At 57.1% G+C, this 22,012-nt stretch overlaps 6 protein-coding genes across 6 annotated transcripts; 3 read left to right on the top strand and 3 right to left on the bottom strand.

The window, feature by feature from the left end:
* Nucleotides 1–9,805: 9,805 nt before the first annotated feature.
* Nucleotides 9,806–10,817, bottom strand: B0H18DRAFT_963539 (uncharacterized protein; the record flags this gene model as incomplete). The annotated part of the gene is made up of 4 exons (XM_048043166.1): nucleotides 9,806–10,006; nucleotides 10,119–10,260; nucleotides 10,320–10,503; nucleotides 10,556–10,817. 4 exons carry the CDS (start codon nucleotides 10,815–10,817, stop codon nucleotides 9,806–9,808), a joined length of 789 nt encoding a protein of 262 aa, XP_047884513.1.
* A 1,686-nt stretch (nucleotides 10,818–12,503) lies between these two features.
* Nucleotides 12,504–12,902, top strand: B0H18DRAFT_896157 (uncharacterized protein; the record flags this gene model as incomplete). The annotated part of the gene is made up of 1 exon (XM_048041413.1): nucleotides 12,504–12,902. A coding segment is annotated over one exon (399 nt), but the record flags the coding sequence as incomplete, so codon positions are not given.
* A 223-nt stretch (nucleotides 12,903–13,125) lies between these two features.
* B0H18DRAFT_1071111 (uncharacterized protein) lies at nucleotides 13,126–13,683 on the bottom strand. The gene has a single exon (XM_048031212.1). It carries the CDS (start codon nucleotides 13,628–13,630, stop codon nucleotides 13,349–13,351), a length of 282 nt encoding a protein of 93 aa, XP_047884511.1. The 5' UTR covers nucleotides 13,631–13,683; the 3' UTR covers nucleotides 13,126–13,348.
* Nucleotides 13,684–14,223: 540 nt separating this feature from the next.
* Nucleotides 14,224–15,466, top strand: B0H18DRAFT_481056 (uncharacterized protein). The gene is made up of 3 exons (XM_048038243.1): nucleotides 14,224–14,399; nucleotides 14,458–14,904; nucleotides 14,961–15,466. The coding sequence occupies exons 2-3, from the start codon at nucleotides 14,601–14,603 to the stop codon at nucleotides 15,323–15,325; spliced, it is 669 nt and encodes a 222-aa protein (XP_047884510.1). The 5' UTR covers nucleotides 14,224–14,399; nucleotides 14,458–14,600; the 3' UTR covers nucleotides 15,326–15,466.
* A 610-nt stretch (nucleotides 15,467–16,076) lies between these two features.
* B0H18DRAFT_1180631 (uncharacterized protein) lies at nucleotides 16,077–18,577 on the bottom strand (the record flags this gene model as incomplete). Its single annotated transcript, XM_048035956.1, has 10 exons — nucleotides 16,077–16,795; nucleotides 16,883–16,967; nucleotides 17,019–17,072; nucleotides 17,300–17,382; nucleotides 17,434–17,456; nucleotides 17,595–17,650; nucleotides 17,700–18,077; nucleotides 18,128–18,203; nucleotides 18,250–18,369; nucleotides 18,427–18,577. The coding sequence occupies 10 exons, from the start codon at nucleotides 18,575–18,577 to the stop codon at nucleotides 16,556–16,558; spliced, it is 1,266 nt and encodes a 421-aa protein (XP_047884509.1). The 3' UTR covers nucleotides 16,077–16,555.
* Nucleotides 18,578–18,935: 358 nt separating this feature from the next.
* On the top strand, nucleotides 18,936–21,684 carry B0H18DRAFT_1130398 (uncharacterized protein; the record flags this gene model as incomplete). The annotated part of the gene is made up of 10 exons (XM_048035465.1): nucleotides 18,936–18,985; nucleotides 19,128–19,248; nucleotides 19,299–20,280; nucleotides 20,334–20,437; nucleotides 20,497–20,589; nucleotides 20,649–20,803; nucleotides 20,860–21,097; nucleotides 21,157–21,267; nucleotides 21,450–21,569; nucleotides 21,628–21,684. 10 exons carry the CDS (start codon nucleotides 18,936–18,938, stop codon nucleotides 21,682–21,684), a joined length of 2,031 nt encoding a protein of 676 aa, XP_047884508.1.
* Between the last annotated feature and the right edge of the window lie 328 nt (nucleotides 21,685–22,012).

Below are 22,012 nucleotides of genomic sequence, written 5' to 3'. Positions count from 1 at the left end.
GGCGCTGTCACAAGTCCCCGCCCCAGTATGAACATCGCCGTTATGAAAGAAACCCCCCAGCGACGGAGTGTTCACAGGCGTGCAACCCACAGCTACGGCGGCTCAACTGGGATGCCTTCTGCGTGTATGTGGCATGAGCGCGTAGCCTCGTCACCGTCTCGTCTTCCAACTCCCGCAAGAAAGACGGCTCGTCGGAGGGTGAGCACGCCTTCCTTCTTTAACGGGCCCCCGATACATCATTCAGCTTCAGCATCGCTTCTGCGATGCCCAGCCCCACGAAGAGACAGAAGCGCAAGGCGCCTGCTTCCCCGCTGCAGAAGGAGTTCAGGCCACGCGATTCTGGAATCGATCGCTACTCCAGTGACGAGGACTACGGCGGGTTCCGCTTGCATGGCGGCGATCCGTTTTTACCGTCGATGCCCCGTGGTTCAACCTCCCTCAGCACTGTCAACTCATCGGAGAGCGATGACCTAGGCTCTGATTACACCTGGCTTCGGTCCCAGCCCGTCGTCTGGCTGTCCTGGTCTCGAAGTCAACATTGTCCATCCGGGCGATGACTCAGACGCCATGGAGGCGTTCATCGATCGACCGAATATGATCGACGCGGCACCAGGGCAAGGGCTTGAAGGTGCCGAAGAGAGCATGGCAGCCTCGTGCCATCCCTCGCTGCTGTTAGTGACTATCGCATTCAAGTGCTCTTCCTTCGCGTACTTCTGTGCTCGTGGACTCACTAGTGACATCTTGGGGACACCAGCAATGTTCAAGCCTGCCTGTCCTCATGCACGCGGTATGGTAGGTCGGCGTTCTGGCATCCGTTAGTAGTTGATGGTGCGCCCTTCTGCTTACTCTGAGCCATAACGGTGCCCTCGGCAGAAGTAGGTTTTGTCTTGGGCTCTTGAGCCGCTGCTCGAAGGACAATGCATGTGGGCGCCACATGCACAGATGCATGTTAGCGCCACATGCAGTATATAAGGCGAAGCCGTAGCTAACCGACCTTGGAACAGACGACCACCATGGCTTTGTTCTTCCCCCTCGCCACTGTGCTATCGCATGTTCGTGCTGTTTTAGGCCTCCCGCGAACGTCATCTGCAACCAAGTAAGTCTTGGGCTATTCCCTCATGAATCAATCGCTGAGTTTGGCCGACAGTGGGCAAAGGTGTACATGTCAGCGATTACGAAGAGATCCTCACCCATGAAACCGCTCTGCACCTTCGTAGCGGTGCCGCGACGCCCGGGTTGCTCTTCTTCATCCCACTCACTGATAATCATTGTGAGTTGACGCTCCCTTCTGCCTCCCCCGATCTGGTGAAATGACAGCTGCCACAGATGTCTTTTCGGGGTGACACGCCACACTGTGTACGACCAGCTGGTCATAGCTCTTTCGCACACCGTGAAGGTTTCACTGAACGAGGTACGAACATCGCTATCTATTTGAACACAGAGCTGAGAAATTCTCCAGCCGGAGTTGACCATATGCTGGGTTAATAATGCAGCAGCGTGCTGCACAAAGCGAAGATGCCCACTGCCGCGAGTTTTGGTCGCTCGCGGGCGCTGCTTCAGCGAGAACGACAAGGATGCTCGCCCACAGAGCAACAAGCCCTTCTGGCGCACGTTCTGCAATGCCTGCGTCGTGCTCCTTCTGTGTTCCACGACTGGCTACCTGTTATGGGTTGTGGCGGGCTATTTCCTTTGAAATCGTCGTAGCATATATGTCCTGCCTGTACGGATCTTCAAGTCCATCTCTGTAACTGTTCTCTATCCGATCACTGAATGTGCATATGAGTTGCGAGCACTGGCAGAGGTAATTATGATGACACCACATCTCGAAATTGGAGTCATGCGAGCCGTTGTAAATCGCAACGAACATAAAATGCTATCATGAAGATATCACACCTCGTTGGATCGGCGAGCGCATGAGCGTACGGGCCGTGGGCGTTGGGTGGGCGGCGAAAGTGTATGGCGAGGTCCACGACGGAGTGATGTGCGGGCGTGCGGGATTATGGATGTCAGAACGTTTGAAAGCGCAAACTTAGGGAATGGCGGCCTTCTTGTTCGTCGACGCACCTACTCACTGTATGGGGCCCGGACTGGCAGGCAAAGTCGTGAACTGTACATCGCCTGCAGTTGCCATTTCGGGTAATCCAGCTAATTTCGCGCATTGCGAGTCGCGCTCGCGCCTCCCCCGCGGCGCCGATACTAGTAGATCATCCCCGTCGACATCGGCCTCGTACGTTGCTACTGGTGAGACATTCGACAGATGCTTCCGTCACTCTAACTGATCTACCATATATAGTGGACAGCTCTATAAGGCTCTATGTGCCTCAGTCCGTCGTGATGGGCGATCTCAAGGTGAAGGGACAAAGGTCGTGAGTGTGGGCTCCATAGGACGCGGGTGGCCATTACCGCGCGAAGGTAAGCGGCCAACATGACTCGTAGATGGATGGTTAACGAATGAGATTTGTCAGACGGTCAAAGGAGAACGCGACGACTGGAGGGGGTACCACCGTAGCGGTGATTCAAGGAGCCGTCGAAGCATATTGGGAGACGGACGGAAGCTGTAATCGCCGTGAAGGTCTCAAGTAATCGAACCGCACAGTCAGCCAAGGAATTGCCGATTGCTGTGGTGAGCGCGAGGATACAGTTTTCCTGACTTGTTCGCCCTCCGACCACAGGCTGCTCTTTCTTATTCTGTCCCCTACCTGCACAGGAGGCTGGTTCTACCGAGCTGGTCAAGGATACCGACCTAACACACTCTTTCTGATCCTCTTGGACGACCAGCACACCCTTCTCTCTGCTCGGGGCTGAGCACCAATCTCTGTCGCCATACCACCCCGAGTTGACCTCATCTTCGCCTTTCGCTCCTCTCCAGCAAGAGTGCCATCTAGACGCGATGCCGCCGCGCGCGAGAATGCAAGGCAGGCAGAGCGCTAATAGACAAAGCTCCTACATGTCCTCAAGACGGGCGGCTTGCGTGCTGTCAGGAGCGGGGAGAAACGACTGGCAGCTGCTAGTTCTCATACTATGTCCACAAGTACATTAGCACGGCTGACACAGCGTGACCGGTGAGTGGATATCGTGTTAGTATGATGGACGCACTGACAGCCCGGAACAGACCTGCGGCCTCCATACTGCGAATCTTGCCGCCGTGCTTGATCTCACCTCTGTATATTGCCTTCTGTCGACTCTACGACTCATTCTGAATCACGCATATGTAACATCACCATAAGGACGGTGGCCTGGCGCGGCGCCGGGCTCGAGCAGCTGAGACCGCATCGAGTCGGTCATGGTCGGTCATGATACTCCGTGGCACCTCTCATACTACACGGATCCTCCATGTTCATCTCCGTCTCCGGCGCGTACTATAACTCTTTCACGAGGCCTACTCAGCGGTCTACTCGTCCGTCCTCCTGCTATGGTCAAGAGCCTTGTCGAGTCTTGGTGGAGACCACAAAGCACACTCCGTGCGGTGACGGACGCGTGGTTCGTTTCGCTTGAGAACCACGGCGCGCGAAGTACGTGCCTATCTCGTGCAGAAGAAGGACTTCCGGATGCTCGCTGGGCTGCCTGTACAATGCCTATGCTGGGCCTGGAACCACTGATCGTATGTTTATCCCTCCTGAACGCGCTCCTCGACCCGCCTCGCAGTCCTCCATGCCAATCATCGTCGTCCCCGTCCTCGTCCCGCGCTTCCTCAGTATCTACCACTGGTATGTCCTCTCGTTCACGAAGTACGGGCATCAGTCGAGCCACGACGCGTCGCTCACTCAGTCGTTCACGCTCGCAGGCATCGCCGACTGCCTCGTCCCGCTATCTCCGCGTTCATGTACGCGCCCTTCGACAGGAGACGATGGCGTTCATCCAGCGCACCATCGAGAAGGATCTCGCGGCGCACCTCAACCTGACGTCCATACTCTACTCTGCTCTGCCTCGCGCGCGATCGCCAAGGTCACGCCTGCTCCGCGAGTGCTGGTGCGGGTGCAAGCAGGGCGGTGGGCAAGGCACCGAGCTCTGGGAGATATACAGAACGAAAGCGCCGAACAACGTCGCGCCGGCTGCCTGCATGACCCGATGTTCGCGATCACGGTCACGAATGAAGCCCTGAATGCGTTCCTTGAGAGCGGTGATCATCGGTCTCCCGTACGTCCTCCGCGCTGTCGCTATGCTCCGCCCCTAGAGCATCCGCGAACGGGTACGCGGATTCGGCAAGAAAAGTGTGTGTCGTTAGAGGATGAGGCGGATGACAAGGGGCAGCGCCGGCGAGAGAACGGGAGAAAGGGAAGAGAGGGTGTTATGGAGGTGTGGAGGCAGGTCGCGCTGCCGCGTTGAGTTGTTTACAGGTCATAACGAGATGGTCACTCAATCTGGGTAGTTACGTTGCGGAGGCGGAAAAAGCATTGGACGCGAGGACGAAACGGCTACGTGTGGTACACGATCTGGCAAGCTATTGTTCAGGTTCATATTGAGCTAACACACCGACATAGTATCCTAGCGGAAAGATCACTCGTTCATCGGGTGCGGAGGTTTCGCGATTCAGAAAAGGTCGACCGCGAGGCCATCGTCGTCGGCATGTCCTTCACGCCCTCCGGTTGGATCGAAACGGTCTGACTGGCAAGGAGTGCCGATCGTCGCCCCGAGTTGCTCGGCGGGAGCATGCCTGTGTCAGAGGAACGTAATTGTTAGTTCGTGCTATTCTCTCCATCTCACTTTCCAGCGTCAGTGGTGTTAGGCCTTGTCATTCACATGGAACACGCTTCCTAGGTGCGGCGCTTTATCGCTATCCTTCTGTCGAATGGCGAGCAACAACCCTGGATCGGGAGTATGTCGTCAGTATCATCCTCCTGCTCGCAGATTCTGATACATCGTCCCCGCCGACTGCCGCCGTCGACGTCTCGATTCGATCATGCTGTGCTCACGGTGGACCTCTCACCAGAGCAGAAGATTGGTGATATCGCTGCGATCTGTACGTGTAATCCTATACAAGTTCGCTCTCACGGTAACTAACTGAGAATGTGCGTAGGGTTAGCTTGCAAACGGGCGAGACCGAGGGTGCGGTGCTCTCACGGATAACTGGTCCCAACATGTTCTTCATTCTACACCGCGTCGCTTGCCCGGTCACGACTACGATTCGCAGAGTCCGCCTAGATGAACCAACCATCCCTGTTCGGACGCCAAGCAAGCACTCGGCGACCCATGGCACGCCCTCGACTTCAAGGTCAAGGTGGTTATCGGCGACCAGCTCGCTCTCCGCGAAGGAAACTGATCGTTGCTCTGTCTCAACGACCACATCCCCGGCCAAAGTGCTCAAGGACGCTGTTGGCGAAGACGTTCCGTTCGACGGGATGATCCTCGACGCCGACAGTTGCGCAAGGCCTCTCCTCCGAGACCAGTGATAGTGCTCACGCCCTCCTCCCGTGCCAACGTCGGTATCGCCGTCGGGGTGCCACCGATGCAAGCACTCCAGATCACTGAAATTTGATTGAAAAGGTCTCACACCGTCGTCTACGTTTCCTAATTCACCGCGTCAGCATCGCCCTCATCAGCACAGCATGAAGACGATGTTCTACGACAAGTCGCGTTTGAGGGCGCCTTGCCGCAGGCGACGAACGACAGTTCCTTCCACCCGATCATCTACCGCCAGGAAACCTTGCGAACACTCATCCTCGTCAATCGTGCGGCGATTCTTCATAGGGAGGCCGTCATCGGTCGCATCTCGTCAAAAATCGGTGATGCGGGTTCCAAACACAGTGCGTCCATCTTTTCACGAGCGGTAGACCTCAGCTGAAAGCAATTGCGCGTAGAATTCCCGTCGATTGTCGATCGCCCGATCCTGCGGGCGCAGGAGCGAGTTCGCACGGCGGTCGTCAAGATATGATGATCGACGACGAGGCAACAGAAAACCGGAATGACCTGCAAGTCACGCAGCCGTGGAGCACAGTATGGTGCGTAAATGGCCTACGTCTTCGATGAGAAGCTCCGCGTCCTCGAGGAGTATGGCATCAGGGCGTGCATATCGCTGTTCAGGCCACGTGATTGCTGTATGCGTAAGGCACGTCGGACGCCTAGCTTGTGTCGCCGTGCTGCCACCACTGATGCTTGAACGCAGCTGCAGTCCTTGAATATGGACCAGCTGGCTGACGGGGACAACGACAGTCGAAGTGGCGACCGTGCGCATCTTCCGCTCAACTTCAGATGGCCGTGGCCGCCGCATCTGCCCCGGTTCTGACTGGCTCTACACCTCCGCAACGTCTGCGCCGTCAGGCACTGGATATACCTCGCGTCCGGGGTAGCCAATTCACAAACGGTGCGTAGCCGGAGGTTAAAGGTCACCCCGGACGTGAGGATCACGAACTCTTCACAAAGACAAACGGCTGGATGAAAACGAACGATACGCCGTCGCTTGCTTGGGCTAGTGTTGTGAGTTGCACTTTGTTCGATATATTTGTGCGAACGCTCAAGGGACACGCTTGCAGATCAACTCAAAACGTTCATTGTTCGCGTGCAACTACACGTCCATACCTGTCCTCCTTCTCAACCTCAATCTGTCTAATCTCACGTGGACCTCACCTTGCTCCATCACGTCGTCGCGCTGCACTGCTCGCTCTGCTTTGCGTCTGTAAGCTGACGATTCGCGCGACATCGCACTCACCTGGAAGTCCGGGAATCCATGAGTCAAGCACGAGTATGAACACATCGCCGATACCAAGAGACAAGAGCATCCGCAGTGTTCCCTGGGTACAAGTTCCAACCGGTGAAGAAGGAGGACAAGGAGAAACGCAAGGAAGAGGAGAAGGCTGAGAAGGCGAGAGTGAAGGAGGAGCTGAAGAAGGCCAAGTCGCGTCACGTACCGTACGTTCAGCAGGATCTCTTCGTCCCGGGCCGCCTCCCCAGCTCCCGCAACCGCCTTTTGTGCATCTCAACCACCCCTACCGCCCGCGCTCTCCACCACTCTCGGCCGCCTCGTCGCCGACCTGGACGCCCAGTCCCTTGTCTGTCGCTGGCGACTTCCCGGGGAGGACGACGCGCAGGACGTGAAGATGTCCTTCCCTGGACGTCCGTCATGTTGCCGCCGACGGAGAAACGGCCACGGGCTGGGAAAGGAAAGCAACCTGCGTACGATTCACGCATGCCCCCGCCTCTCGTACCAAGCAAAGTGTAGCCTGCGCCTGTGTCGCTCACGGCCGAGCGCATCTCGCCCCCTGGGCCTCGAGTTCGCAGACTGTCGAGCTACCCATGGTGGACGCGTCGTCTGCCTCAACATCCGCTCCCGCGGATGCTCCGAACATCGTAGTATCTGCAGCAGACTCAGGATCCTCGTCTGCGGAGCTGAAGGGAGAAGACTGCGATGGATGTATCGAATGATACTGGACCGTCGAACATGGACCCCGACTATAGGTTCATGAACTCAACCCTTTTGGAGCTGATGGGGTACGTGTTTTTCTCGTCCACCAGACGCGTCGTGGCCTTCACTGATCGACGTGTGAGCTACAGGACATGATGCAGTCCGGCATGCCTTTGTCGGACCTCTGAGGGCTGGACTGTGTCCAACCGTAGGCCCTGGACGACGGCTTCAGCGGCGCAAACGCCAATGCTACGGGGGAGCCAGGAGAGTACGAGCTTACGCCTGTCCAAATGACGGAGTTCAACGTGTTCCCGCCGCCGGGCGCGAACATCGAGGTCGGCGTCATGACCGGGCCCCTGCGCACGCACTCGAGGAGGTCTACCTACGTGTTCGCGGAGCTGCTCGACGGGCTCGACTGGTCGACCATGTCTGGTGGATCGATCTTTGGCTCCTTGCAGAGCGAGGGTGCCGACGGGGAGGCGGGAGGAAGCGGAGACGGGATGGACATGGATGGGTTGACGCGAACCCGATGCAGGAGCTGCGACGGAGCGTTGATCAGAACAGCCTTCGGTTTCAGGGGGCTTCAGGCCGGGTTCTTGCTGTATGTGCTAGGTACGTCGGATGCCTAGCTTGCGCCGCCGTGCAGCCACTGATGCTTGAACGCAGGTCTCACTACTGGTGTGGTCGTCGACACCGGTGACGATTTCACGATGGCTTCGCTCTACTGCATCTCACACGTTGGCTGAATATGGCTGGCCGGGACGTAACGCGGTATCTGATCAAGGTTCGGCTCATGCGAGGTACACGGTCGAACAAGCGGGTGACTTTAAGACTGTCCGAGAGATCCAGGAGAAGCTGTGCTATGTCAGGTGCGTGAAATCTGAAGAAAACCAGTCGGAAGCCATTGGACTCACCGTCAGCTACGATATGTACCTCGACATAAGACTATCGGAGGCAACAGTCCTCGTGGACGCAGTAAGTGCACGTCGATACGAGAGTTTGTGCGTCTGCTCACAGTGCGTCCAGCTGCTGAACGGCTGACTGATCAAGAGCGATTCGCAGCGATCTAGTGCATGTTCCGGCCACACCTCGTAGACGTTGAGCAACCGGGCGTATCAATGATGCTCTTCCAGGCCATCCAGGATGCCGTATCGTGTCCTACGTGTACCATGGCCTGTGAAGCTGGCTGGAGAAGGACATGGACCAACTCTACCTCATACAAGTGCTCGGCGGTGACCCGTCGCGCGACGGCTCAAGGTATGCTCCACACGTCCCGCGTATGATGGCTATGCCGAACGTCGAACGTCCTGATAATCCCTCATAGAAATCTAAGACTCACTGCGCAGAAAACGCATGGCGTTCCTCGGCGGTGTAGTGCTCGCAGACATCTTGAAGAATCAGGAAGGATTCTGGGTATCGCACAGGGAGTCGTTCGGGCAGGCTCCGCTCGCTAGACAAGCTGACGGCGGGGTGAACGGTTCCGCGCGAACTGTGTTCCGTTCCAGCGCAGGTAGGTCATGTACGTAGCTCCCTAGTCAGCATCTCATGAGCGCTGACTCGCGACTGCGCTCACAGTTCAGTCAAGATACGCCATCTTCCCATATGGGGGTGGCGCCGACATGCACGAACACCACCTTGATGTGATTTCACTCAAACACGCCCGCCATTTGTGTTGCAAATCTGCATGAATCAGTATGCGAATGGATGCGAATGATGTCGTGAATGGACGCAAGTCGCTTCTTCGATTTACACGAGTGGAGGCGAATTGTCTTTGTGGGTGGAGCGAATTGTTTTGTGAGTAGGGCGAATCATTTGGCGAGTAGGGGGCGAATCATTTGGCGAGTACGGGCGAATCGTTTATGGAATATGGGCGAATCGTTTGGCGAATCGCAAACGCGTTTGACCGACACAGAGAATTTCTGGCCGCCTAACATAGTGACGAACCATGCAGTATGTCAGGCTTCCGAACATCCATTCTGGGCTTTCCGTATTTGGCCGCCTTACATCACGCCTTTTAGTGGGCCGAACATAGCACCTGCTAGGGTGCCGCAAATACATAATGCTCGGCCCACGTACATTGTCCTTACATCATAAATTATATCCGCTTTGTTCTGGGCCCGCACATGGCTTCTGGAAGGGCGTCGCGCATTGCGCGAGCATTGTCCTAACATGCTCAATGATCGACCTCTGCGCGGCCTCCTAACATGGCGACAAACACGACCAATGTCGTGTCACCTGACATGCGGTGTTTAGTCTGCAATGTGAGGGCCTCGAACAAAGAGCGTGACATTTCCACTTTTCGTCCAGTGTTAGGGGGCCTTAGTCCGCCGCTTACTAATCTACACGGTCTTCCAATGTTAGGCCAATGTTAGGCGCTGCCACAACCCAGTTTGTCCCCAGTGTATCTGCGAAACTAGTGACTACACGCATCCGGTGCCTCTTGTCAACGCAAAGCGTATCGCCCGTTCACTTCGGTTTGGCGTCTTCGTGACTGCTGCCCATGCGCACGAGCCGGAGGGTGTCCTCGACCTCCTCCGTGATGCCCAGCTCGACCTTGAGCACCGTGTTCTGGAACGTCGTCATCATGAGGCCGCCGGGGTTCCGGATGCGCTCCTCAATGAGGTAGGGGTACAGGTCCTTCCCGCCCGCCGCAGACTCGTCGAGCCGCTGGAACGCGAACGGCGTCAGCGCATCCGGAGTGGGAAGCGGGTAGACACGCACTTGGAGGCGCCGACGGGCTTGTGGACCATCTCCTCGCTGTACTGGCCATTGCTGACACGGACTGCGCGCCCCGCTTGCCGAGCATGAGCGGAAGGTCGCTCGCGGTGATGTCGCCACCTGGGTCTGTCCCGCTCTCGAGGAGCTCCTTGATGAGGTGCGGCACGGGTTCCGACTGGTCGGGTTGTGGAAGGCGTCCTCTCCTGAAAACCCGTGCGTCAGCTGCCGTCGTATCGGTGGATGTGGAGGGGACGCATTGCACGCGTCGTAATCGACGCAGTTATGCGCGCTGAGGTCGATCCTGTCCGTCCAGTAGTTGCGATTCATCGCGTTCGCAGCGTGGTGCGGGGCGAAGAAACAGGAGGTCGGCGAGAGGTTGAATATCTCCCGGCATTCGGTGTTGAGCTCGCGGGAAGTGATGTTGCGCCAGTTTCGAGGGAGGGTTCCTGACCGCGCTGACACTCAGCAATTGCCGTTTATGTGTAGTGGGATATGCACCTTGGTTCGCCATGGCGTTCAGCATCGAGAAGCAGCTCCAACTGTCCGTGTCTTTCGGAGGGATGAGCCGTGGCCAGAGCCCGCCCTCGCCCGGCCGGCCTTCTGGCACCACGCGGTCTTCAGGCAGGAGCGGTGAGAACGCGTTGTGCAGAGTTGATGCCAGGTCCCAGATGAGTCGGCGAAGGGGGAGGATGATATTCGCGACGCCGTAGATGAGGCCGACGCCTAGTCGTGCTGCTACCGCTGCAAATGAGGATGTCATGGTGGTGGATGGTGGTTGACGTGTGGGCGGGGTAGACGTGGGCGGGATAGACGCGGTCGCGGTGAGTCAGGCGTGACAAGCAACCAGGGTAGGGCTCATGCACGCTCGGGCGTCGCAGGCAGGGCCGCGGAGGGAAACTGCCAACGTGTACTGACGCGACATCCTCCGCTAGGGCCTTCGTGGCCAGGGAGTCGCTCCGCTCAGACGCGATCTCGAAAATGGCGTCCGTCGTTCGCCACGCCTCCTTGAACGACGCAGCGCACGCTTTGAGAAACGCCTCATTGCTGAGCTCGCGCGCCCGAGCCAAGAGCGGCGCGACGTACTCGCCTACCTAAAGCCACCCCTTTGGGACATGCGCCTAAGAGATGTCGCTGTAGACCCGCCGCGTCCCCCGCTAGCCGATCCGCAAACGCGAGTAGCACGCCCGCCGCGGGCAGGAGTGCGCGAACCGTTCTGGTGCTGCGTTCCCCGAGCGCCGCGAGGATCTCGCCCACGAATGCGCCCGTCGCGTCAAAGTCGAGTTGCTCGTCCTCAGTGAAGTTGTCCAGCGGGCGCCGCTTCGCCTGCTTGTAGAAGATCCCCCACTTCTGGACCCACACCATGCCCGGCTCCCAGCGCACCCCACTGCTCCCTCCGGAGCCGACAGACCCCTGCCCCGGCCGCCACTCCCCTCGCCACCGCTCCCATCCCAGACCTCCCAGCTCACCTAGGCCGCCTCGCGCATCCCGGCTTTGTCTGCCCATCCATCCGCAGCGCCGAACGCAGTGAGTGGGGCGTCTTGAAAACGGCCCCAACTGCGGTGAAGAAAGACCCACCTGCCCACCCCCAAGGGGGAAGCGGCGAGCTGAGGGCGAGAGGGGGCTGGTGGGAGTAGAGGTGAGAAGAAGAGCGCACCCTTCGTTTAGAATGTCTGTCCTATGACGATGGGGCGCAGTGGGGCCAATTGAATGCAGGAGCGGCCTACTTATATACGCCCGCGCCTGCCAAGGTGGCGCGCGCATTAAACAAACGCGAGGCGCGTCAGTCACGTGATGCGCGTCAGTCACGTGATGACGACCAACGCGAACACGTGTTCCTTTGCGACACCAACTGGATTCGCCGCCCATTCTTGTACACCCACCCATGTTCTCGCATGCCCGCCCTTGTCGTCTTGCTAATTCGATCAACCACCCGACGCCCACCCACGCCTGCCCTCTCACGCTCGCCTTCATGCCCGCTCGCCCTCGGCCTTGCCCGCCACCCCCCAATCTACCTACCCTGCATCACCATCCGCATTGTGCACAACCTGCCCGGTCAGTACCAGTACGGTCGACGCTCCGCATTGCCTCGCCCATACACTTGCCCTCTCGCGTGCTCTCGCCTACCCACCTGGACTTTCCAGCTCGCCCTCGCTGATTCGCTCGCTCACTCGGTTCGCCCGCTCTCCCGGTTCGCCCCCTTGCCAGCTCGCCTGCGTGTTCTGTCTCACCGTCTGCTGGTACTCTCAATAGCTCGATCGTCCACCCGCCCGCCCGTGCTTGCTCTCCCGAGTTCGCTTTCGCTCTCGCCCTCGGCTTCTTGCCCGCCCGAACCACCATCTGCTTCGTGCGCAACCACACCCGCGGTCAGCCGTATGACGCCGCCCTCCGTGAGTTACGGCGGTACCGAGTACGCCCACTTGTTCACCACTCGCCCGCATTTACTGCTTGCCCGTTCGTCCGTTCTTGCACGTTTTCGACGTGCTACTTCGCGCCGTTCATCGTCCTGCACCCCGGACGCCACGCCGAGATGCTCGCGGAGCGTATGCGGAAGAACGACGTCGACTGCTGGCTGATCAATGCGGGCTCGACGGGCGACCAGTACGGGACGGGTAAGCGCTGCCCGCTCAATTACACGCGCATGGTGGTGCACTCGGGCGAGCTTGCCAAGGCGGAGTACGAGACGTTCCGTGTCGGGACGTTCGGTCTCCAGGTCCCGACCCACATCGAGGGCGTGCCGCGCGAGCTGTCGAGCCTCTGCTTGGCGTGGACGGACAAGGCGGCGTTTGAGAGGGAGGTGAGGAAGCTGGCGGTGATGTTCCAGAAGGCGTTTGCGCTGTATCCATAGGACGTGGAGAAGGTCGGACTTGCGGGCATCGGGACATTCCCTTTTCGTCGACGATACCACGGCCAGCGTAGGACAGGGCCTTCGACGCCGTCGCGTCCACAGAGACGTGGCTTGACGTGGCGGGGATGGGTGTCATTGGATGAGTACGACCGCGACTCCAGACGTGGAGAATCCTAGGATCAGGACTTCCTTTCGGTACCTGGACCCTGTCTGTACCCATTCCAAGACGTCCGAAGTAACGCTGCTCGCGGGACGACAGGCGCGGCGGCTTTCTCTGCGACATACCCCAAGCGCCCGACGTTGATACCCGCACGCTCTCGCTGTCTCCAGCACTCTCGTGTGCCCCGTTCGGCAGCGCTCGAGAGCACGTGTCTGACTGCACACTTACGAGGCTGCGCGTCGTGTGGTACGCCGCCAAAGTCGCGTCGTACGCTTGCTGTACCCGGCTAACCTCTCCACCGATCCTCGTCCTCTATTGCGACACCAGACGCGCCATGAGTAGTCGACGAACATGCGTGGGTGGCTACGCGTGTGGCTGCGACAAGCACCGAGCCAATCCGCACGGCGTAGCGGACCAGCAACCCACTGCAATCATGCAACCAACGCAGACGCCCATCCCCGAACATCGCTTCGCCCTCAACACTGACAAGGTCTGCAGCCAGTGAGCTTGCATCGGTACGTGGATAATGCCTGTTCATTGATTGTATGTAAGTGGCAATCTGCTCCATCCTACCCACCTCGCCGCAGCACGGCCAATTCTGCGCATACGTACGAGATTTACCAAACTCACAGAAACATACAAGCAAAAGATCGGGGACGGGGCGAAGACCACACGAAATGAAGATCAGAGGCGAGTATGGGTATGGGGCAGGCCGGGGGAGACCGTAAACATCAGCGCCGTACGCGGGTACGGAGAGACGAGAGGAAGACAGAGGCATGAAGATACCTGGCGAGTACGAGGCAGGCCAGGGTTGTGCGTGACGAAACTCGTGGCAGTAGTTCAACAACCGCAGGCGTACCCCCGCAGCCAACGGAGGCTGGACCGTACGGCCCGATGGCTAGGTCCCATCGCGCGGTCACTGCACACAGCAATCGCGGCTTCAACCAGTCTGGTCACGCGCCTCCGCTATCCTCATCATACAAGCAGTTCATCGGTGACCCTCGTGTCGAACCTGCCCAACACTTCGCTATCTACGCCGGCGCGTCCCACGACGTCCCTAACTGATGACAAATAAAAGGTAAGTCATGCAATCCAACATCAAAGTGGTGCGAGAAAAAGGGCGACTAATGAAGACATGTAAGATAGGAAAGACTACGCATAGAATGCACGATAATGCAAGATCTGTGTCGTGCACCTTTGGCCATGACTTCTATCACCGGGGCTATTCCAAGGCTATTCTGCACCTCAGCCCCGCGCTACCGCCCCGACAGCACCGGCGACTTCAAGAAAACCGCCGTATTCATGTTGCTCGTCGGCATCTATAAGGACGCGCCCAGGTACGTACGTCATTGCTTCAACTCGAACTGATCTAACAGAGAACGTGTGCTGGAGCAGGAATCGTGCGACTGCTACGAGCTACGTCTCGTTGAATCAGTCGCACAACCCTTCCCTGCAGGCGGACGACGCCTCTGGGTGCTACGTCAGCATTTGCGCATCTCGCAGGCCCCGCGCTGCTGGCTCGGCTGACAATCCGCTAGATGCAGGTTCCTGCAGAGGCAGCGCTAATGCATGATTACGCCCTGTTGCTCCAGGCGGAAGGAGCTTACAGTCCGGCACATGGGAGAAGCATCCCTTCCGCCTCGGGTGAGCGGCGACAACCCTTGTTAGGGTCGGCCTCTTCGCTGGCCCATCTATGCTCCACCTCGCGTCTCGCAGTTCATCTGCCGCTTCACGGCGTGCCTCCTGGGGGGCCCTTGGACACCCATTATGCTTTCCCGGAACTGGTCGCTCGTGTGGCGGGCGTTCTTTGCACATGCCGGTCACGAACATCATGCTCACGAGGTACGTCGGCTCGGCATGAGGCCCGGCCAACGACGCTCATCTGCACTTCGTACAAGGCTTGGCGTCTTACATGGGCCAACAGTCGCATACCTTCCGCCGCTTGTCTACCGCGTCTCGGGCCATCGCCACCGTCAGTCCGTTCACACGCAGACTGTCCGCGCTGCAAGGTCTATGTCAAGGAGCCCGCGGAACATGGCTTGCAAACGCCCCACCACGGAGGTCACGCCGGTACACACAACACGACCCAGGCGATGCATCGCCTCGTTTGTGCGAGGTCGTCGCCACTTGCTACGCTTGTCATGCACGGTTGTATGAAAGCCGGGCAAACTGCCTGCCAGCGTCGAGGACAGGTACGATTCGCCCTCTTGAGACTGTCGCTGCTCGCCGTCTCCCCGCACTGGCCAGACCGCCGGTGACATGATGCACTGACATCCGTCGGACCATCCGTTCGCCATCAACAAGCCCACTGACGGCGGTCAACGCCGTGTATCGTCGCCCTGCAAGCTACTATCCCACGCCAACCCTAGTCAAGATGCGCTGCGTCTACGTCACCTCTCGGGGCGGTCGCTGCTTTGCACTTTGTGGGCCCGGTCCCCGCTGTTCGGCGAAGACACAAGGCATCGCTATCCGGCGAGCTGGCTTACGACGGCTCACACCCCGAGGCCAACTCACCCGGTCTGCAAGTCATCCGTCGCCTCCGAGTCTTGGATTGGCTGCTTGAGCGCGCGCATGCATAGTCGGTCTGTGCCGATCGACGAAGACACGACATCTTGATTCCGCCTCTTGCCCCTACGCGCCGCGCTCGCCAGCACCGCAGACGACACGGCGTCGGGCAAGCAAGCCCATTTCGAGAGCGCGCGATCATCAAGACCCCGTTACTACGGTACGTCCATCGTTCAAAACGTTCGTCGACTCACTTTTAGCCCAACGTAGATACGCTCGAACAGACACCGCAGCATTCATCATACTGCGCGCCCAGCACCGCATATAAGCTGTAGGGGGACAGAGGTGCATATACCCAGCCATCACAGCGCCGAAGCCTCGGTACAACGCTCCGGAAGACTACGAGCGCGGCGTCCATGACCCTCGCGTGCAATCGCAGCAGCCCGACAGGCCGTATTCCGAGCGCCATGTCCTAAGATCGCATCCGGATTTTTGCTCTCAGCTGCTGGTGAGTGTCCTGGCACGTTCTTGTAGTTAGACTAATCGAAAACACCGGCCTGAAGTATGTTTCCAAGCACAGCTGTCTTCAAGAATTGGGTTTGTACAGACTTCGAGAGTGCGTGTGCCTCTGTGTCGGACCGGCTTTCGTTCGTCAAGATCTTCCATAGGTGTGCTGTGTTCTCAACATGTTGAATGCAGTCTGATAGTGCCATATCACATTTAGTGGTGCAGTTGGGAGGGGACTTGCCATATTGCTATTGTGACATGCACACTCTGTCTGGTCTTGGTATGGAAGGAAAGAGGAATGAGTGGACAGAAATCCAGACAACTTGAGCATACTCACTGTAGGATCTGACTTTATGACTCTTGGCCACAAGGGTTGTGTTCCTCATGTTGTCATTTGCAAATGTGGAACAGCATATACCACTTCTAGGACCATAGCAATAACACAGGTAATCAAGACAGCATAATTGTACTGGTAGGAAAGTTAGCTAGTTTTGGGAAACAATCTTTCCACCTCAACATTATAATCCAATGTGGTAGTAGCTCCTGCCTCTGCAGCCTGTTTCAAAGTAGGATGCCCAGACTCTGATGTTTGAAGCATTGTGGCCATATTGAACCACACCATAGAACCCCTCCCACAATCATCTCCTGGGATGGCCTTGCAATTGTGAATAGTAGGGACACTGCCATCAGTGTGTATGAACTTGAGGTCTGCATATGCCAGCTAAGATGAGAATACACATGCAGCACTTGAATGATATACTTGCCATGCACATCAATGTTAAAGTGCAAAAACAGGGAGGATGGGTACATAACTGGGGTCCAGGGTGGCATTTCCACAACAATGCCAGCCTCCCAAATTACCAGCCATGATCTGTGCTTTGAGTTGAATCTGGCTGTACATGTGATGTATTAAGTCATTATCTTGAGTCATACTTGAAACTCACAGTTGGGGTGCACATACACCATCAATACACATATACCAACAGGATTTTTGGAATCTGCATGTGGCATGCAATGTACACGAGTGTCATTTGGGAAGATTCCATTGAGGCAGAAATTCCAGAAGCTTCCAAAGAGTGGGCATGCTCCTGTGTTATCTGCATGCCATTTTGCAGACTGTTGAAACCTGTGATAGACAGCAGGAAATACAGCTTCCACTGTGCTTTCAATCAGCTTGCTACCAACAAAGGTTAGCAGAGAGAGGAAAGTGATATGTACAACCTACTTTAAGCATATAAACAGCTCATCCCTGAGAAGTGCATCAACCTTCTGTTTGTTGTCTAGGTGCCACTTTGTGAAGGCTACAGTCTGTGAGGAAGTAGATTAAAGTAAGCCAACATCCAGACAAAAACAACATACAGGAGATGACTGGCGCCAGTGACCTATAATGCAGGCCAGATGTGGCCCTCTAACCCCATCCAAAGCCTTCCTCCTCTCCTTCTCATCTTGAAGAGCACCATGAATCAGTGTGTCATGGATGTGAACAAACTTCTCAGCATCAAGAAATGCGGCAGGGAAACCTCGATAAAAGAACAGCCTGTTGTAGACATCCACTACCTTGACTATGGACTGAGGTCTACCAAATTGCTGAGATCCTAGCTGATGATCAGAAGCATGATGCTCACCCATTGCCAGTGTAGGGTAAAGGTAGGAATTTGGAAACATCTTCCTTGATACTCCCATCTAACCAGCGTGCTTTGATGTCTTCACGTGAAAGTACAGGGATGGCTCTGCCTTGCCATCCCGTTTTGGTCACGTTGACGTCGGTCTTCATATTGAAAGAGCGCATGGTGACAGTGGTTCCAGTAGATGCAACGCGCTCTTGCAGAGAGATCCGCCTCCGTTTCTCCTTTTGTTCCTTTTGTTGCTGAAGCCTGCGCTGCTTGAGACGCTCGAGGGAACCCTTCCCACTTCGGTTACGTCTTGGCTTGTCCGCAGTAGAAGACGCCGTAGACAACATGGCAGCATTAGGAGCTGCGTGCAACTTAGGGCCCGATGTTGCTCTGCACATGAAAACAGTTAATCCAGCCATGCATAGAGATACAAGACTCACATCGTAAATGCTGGAGTCGGGACGTTCAGTCTCAACTCATTATTCTGCTTGACGTGGTACAGGAAGCCTACTTGGTCTATGTCAGTTACAGTGTTTTCCTGTTGGGTGTGAACGAAGCACACCGGGAGGATCATGGGATGCGTCAGACGTGTCGTCTTCATCATCGGTGATCTCGCCTTCTTCCTTCTCCAGATTGCGAGCAACGGCAGTGGCCTTGCCCAATGTGCGATCCGAGGCTTCGTCTAGCAATCAGTGCAGCAATGAGGACCTGATGCAGCAGATGTCTGAGCGACGCTCACCCTTTTCAAACTCTACCCCAAGCGCGATGCAGTCGAGCGCAATGCACTCCGGATGAGCTAGGTAGTCCTTCATATCATCTTGTGTTTCGTGCGCGGCCAGAAAGTCCAACACCAGACCCCTCACGTCGCAGGGTGCAGTCACAGTCTGCATAGCAGTAAGTTAGCAGGCAACTATCTGACCCCCATCGAAGTGCGCACCACTCCTTGCTCGGGAGGCGAGTTCATGCTCAGTTGAAGAGGCCTATCTGAAGACGCCGTGGAGAACAGTACAAAGAAGTAGCTAAAGACAGCAGTGCGTGAAGAAAGCGGTATTGCCAGTGGGTGGAGGAGTGCAAAGCTGTTCGATCGCCGCGCGTTCTACGGGCGCGTCTCGCGGCCAGCTGAGCGCGTATTCGCACACTCCATCCCTTCTCTCGCCCCTTCTCTTCACCCATGCCGCCATGTCCTCAGAACCCAATGGAAACGGCCTCGACAACGAATAGCAACCGCTCGCTGGCAGCCTCCAGGTCATGAGCGACGCAGGTGACGACGACCGCTCGACCCCACCAGCGCGCAGTCGGTAAGGCAAGGACGCCCACCCCGACGGAAACGGCCATAGCATCGCGGGTCTGCATCATCACGCCCCCACTCAGACGGAGAGCTGGTGGGCTCTGGAGAAGACGGCGACAAGACTGGGAGTGAAAACGATGACGATGGCCAAGTGAAGACGACGAGGACGAGGACGAGGAGCCTGCGCTGAAGTACGAGCGACTTGGGGGCATCACTCACCAGCTCCTTCAGAAGGACTTGGCCTCCGCCATTGCGTATGCAAACCAGCGAATAGTAAGCTGTTCCGTATGCAACTACAATGTACGTTGTTGATTAGTCTTAAGCCCTTGGCACGTACGGCGGCATGCTGCACATCCTATCCCTTACCGGCGAGCTCATCAAGTCCTTCCAGCCCCATTCCGCCTCCATTGCCGTCATCTCCGTCGACATCACCGGAGATTGGGACACAACTGCTTTGTTCCATCAACGGGGTGTCAAGATCTACTACAGTCCCCCAGACGCGCATCACCTACATCGACCGCCCGCCTGACAGCTCTCGCGCCGATCTGTTCAAATGCACCCTTCACTGGCAGGATGACTCCTCACTCCTCGTCGCCTGGGCCGACCAGATCAAGGTCACTCGCGTCCGCGCCAGGCCGCGCACACCCACCGCCTCCGCCTCCGCCAACCTGCCCCCGTTCCTCGTTGACATCACCGCCGTCTTCCAGCTTGACTGCATGGTCTCGGGCATCGTTCCACACCCACTCGGCAACTCCCCCTCCACCGCCGGCACGGGCATGTTCCCTATCCCGAGCGACGCCGCTAGTGTTACTTCGGGAGGCTCCGCCGTGCAGAAGACCGCGGCGGCCCCGAGCCTGACCGCCTTCCTCATCGTCGCGTACACACCACCGGGCACGTCGCTCCTCACGGGCAACGAGGCCGCAGCCGACCGTGCGGAGCAGATGCGCAAGGCGGCTGAACGCCCCGAGCTCCGTATTGTCTCGCGCGGAGGGGAGGAGCTTGCCGCAGACGCACTTGTGATCGCAGGCTTCGAGCGGTGGGGATGCAATGATTATGTGTTGATAGAGGTGGACGCGACGTTGGCGGAGAGGTATTACGTCGTGCTCAGTCCGAGGGACATCGTCGTTGTGCGCCCTAGGGATTGGCGGGATCACGTTGCTTGGCTGGTAGAGCGACAGAGATACGAGGAGGCGCTAGAGGTGATTGAGAGGCAGGCTGCAATGGGCGTGACTGCCGCGCCGGGGCAGGACGCTGTGGACGCCGTGCACGTCGGTCAGCGGTACATCGAGCATCTGGTCAGCCAAGGTATGTCAAAATCTCAACGCGTCTTACACCGTACCGATCCGAACCGCACATAGGCAACTGGGCGAAGGCCGCGCGCCTCTGTCCGAAAGTCTGTGGACAGGATCTGAAGCGATGGGAGGACTGGATATTCCTGTTTGCGCAGAAGCACCAACTCCAGGTATGTCTTGGATGCACCGGACAGCGACGCTACCTGGCTGACATGTCTTGGCTTCGCAGGCGATCATTCCATTCGTCCCGACAGAATCGCCCACACTAGGTCATCTCGTATACGAGATGATTCTTGCGTACTTTCTTGCGCACGATCGTCACGTACGTATTGCCCCACACATACCAAGTTGATCGTTCTCAATAGTTGTGCTCGGATATAGGCGCTATTGCGGATGATCAAGAGCTGGCCGAAGGAGATCTACGATGTGCCCGCCGTCATAGTAGCCGTGCAAGCTGAGCTAGACCGTGCTCCCTCATCGGCGATGAAGACAACAGCGCCTGAGACAGTGCTTCTCATGGAATGTCTCGCCGAGCTGTGAGTTAGCCGACACTGCGTCTTCTGGGTGTCCATTCTGACGCTCACGTATTCAGGCATACCATGAATCGACAGCCTGGCAAGGCCCTTCCCTACTTCTTGCGCTTGCGACGGCCGAACGTCTTTGACCTCATTCGCGAGAACAACCTATTCACTGCGGTGCAAGATCAGGCCCTCCTCCTGGTTGAGTTTGACCACGAGCTCATGGAGAAGCAGAGGAGAGAAGGCGAAGACGTGCGTCGGGAAGACAGTAGAGCGATTGCATTGCTCGTGGACCATATACATTCAATACCCGTAGGCGTTCAGCAGTGTCGCCACGATTACGGTGCTAACGCATCCTCTTGACTTCGTAGATCGGACGAGTTGTCCAGCAGTTACAAGGACGACCCGACTATCTATACCTCTACTTGGATGCCTTGTTCCACAAGGACCCTCACCTAACATCTGACTTTGCAGACATGCAGGTTCGTCCAAACTACTCTCGATTTGTCTTATTTTTGATACAAGGACATCACAGGTCAAACTATGCGCGGAACATGCACCTGACCGACTCATGAACTTCTTACGTTCGAGCAACTACTACAGTCTTGAACAGGCAATGCAATGAATTGTACGAGGCTGTTCCAATACTGACAGAGACAACTAGGCGTACCGCGTATGTAACGACCGAGACATGGTCCCAGAGATGGTGTTCCTGCTGGGTCGGATGGGGAATAACAAGCAGGCATTGACCTTGATTATCGAGCGACTGGGCGATGTCAATCGGGTATGTCAAATGTTCTCAGCGTGCTCCTCGTGCTAAATGTGCTCGCTATTGACCGAAGGCTATCGACTTCGCTCGCCACACCAGGCAGCGTCTTTGCCCTATAATCATAGAGTAACCGACGTGCCGAAACCACCAATGGTATAGGGCCAGCCGACGGCGGCCGACGCTTTATACACAACCCACACCCGTTGATTGGCCGACCGTCGGCTACAAAAGAAACCGAGCGGCTGTACGCAGCTTGTACTAGGGCGCGTCTACGTGCGCGGCGCCAGGCCCTTGCAAGAGGCGGGCATTTCATGCGCGGATTGCGCGGCGGATTGGCCATGATGAAGACATCTACCCGGGTCGGCCGGGCTTTCTTTCGCAGCGAGCGCATTGCCTAAGTGACAAGTCGACTGGGAGAAAGCGAGCTGAGTGTCGCAAACACTGAATATATGTAGTGG

The sequence above is a fragment of the Fomitopsis serialis genome (genome assembly GCF_022376445.1).
Source record: "Fomitopsis serialis strain Sig1Antser10 chromosome Unknown B0H18scaffold_497, whole genome shotgun sequence".
NCBI lineage: Eukaryota > Fungi > Basidiomycota > Agaricomycetes > Polyporales > Fomitopsidaceae > Fomitopsis > Fomitopsis serialis.
Note: the sequence above shows the minus strand (reverse complement) of the source record. Positions and strands in the feature narration are given on the sequence as shown.

Excerpts from the sequence above, each read along its gene's own strand:
- B0H18DRAFT_1071111 (XM_048031212.1), bottom strand. The coding sequence starts at position 13,630 with ATGGAGCAGATTGCCACTTACATACAATCAATGAACAGGCATTATCCA.
- B0H18DRAFT_481056 (XM_048038243.1), top strand. The coding sequence starts at position 14,601 with ATGCAGGTTCCTGCAGAGGCAGCGCTAATGCATGATTACGCCCTGTTG. Across the intron at positions 14,905-14,960 it reads ACGAACATCATGCTCACGAG|GCTTGGCGTCTTACATGGGC; the intron begins GTACGTCGGCTC and ends ACTTCGTACAAG.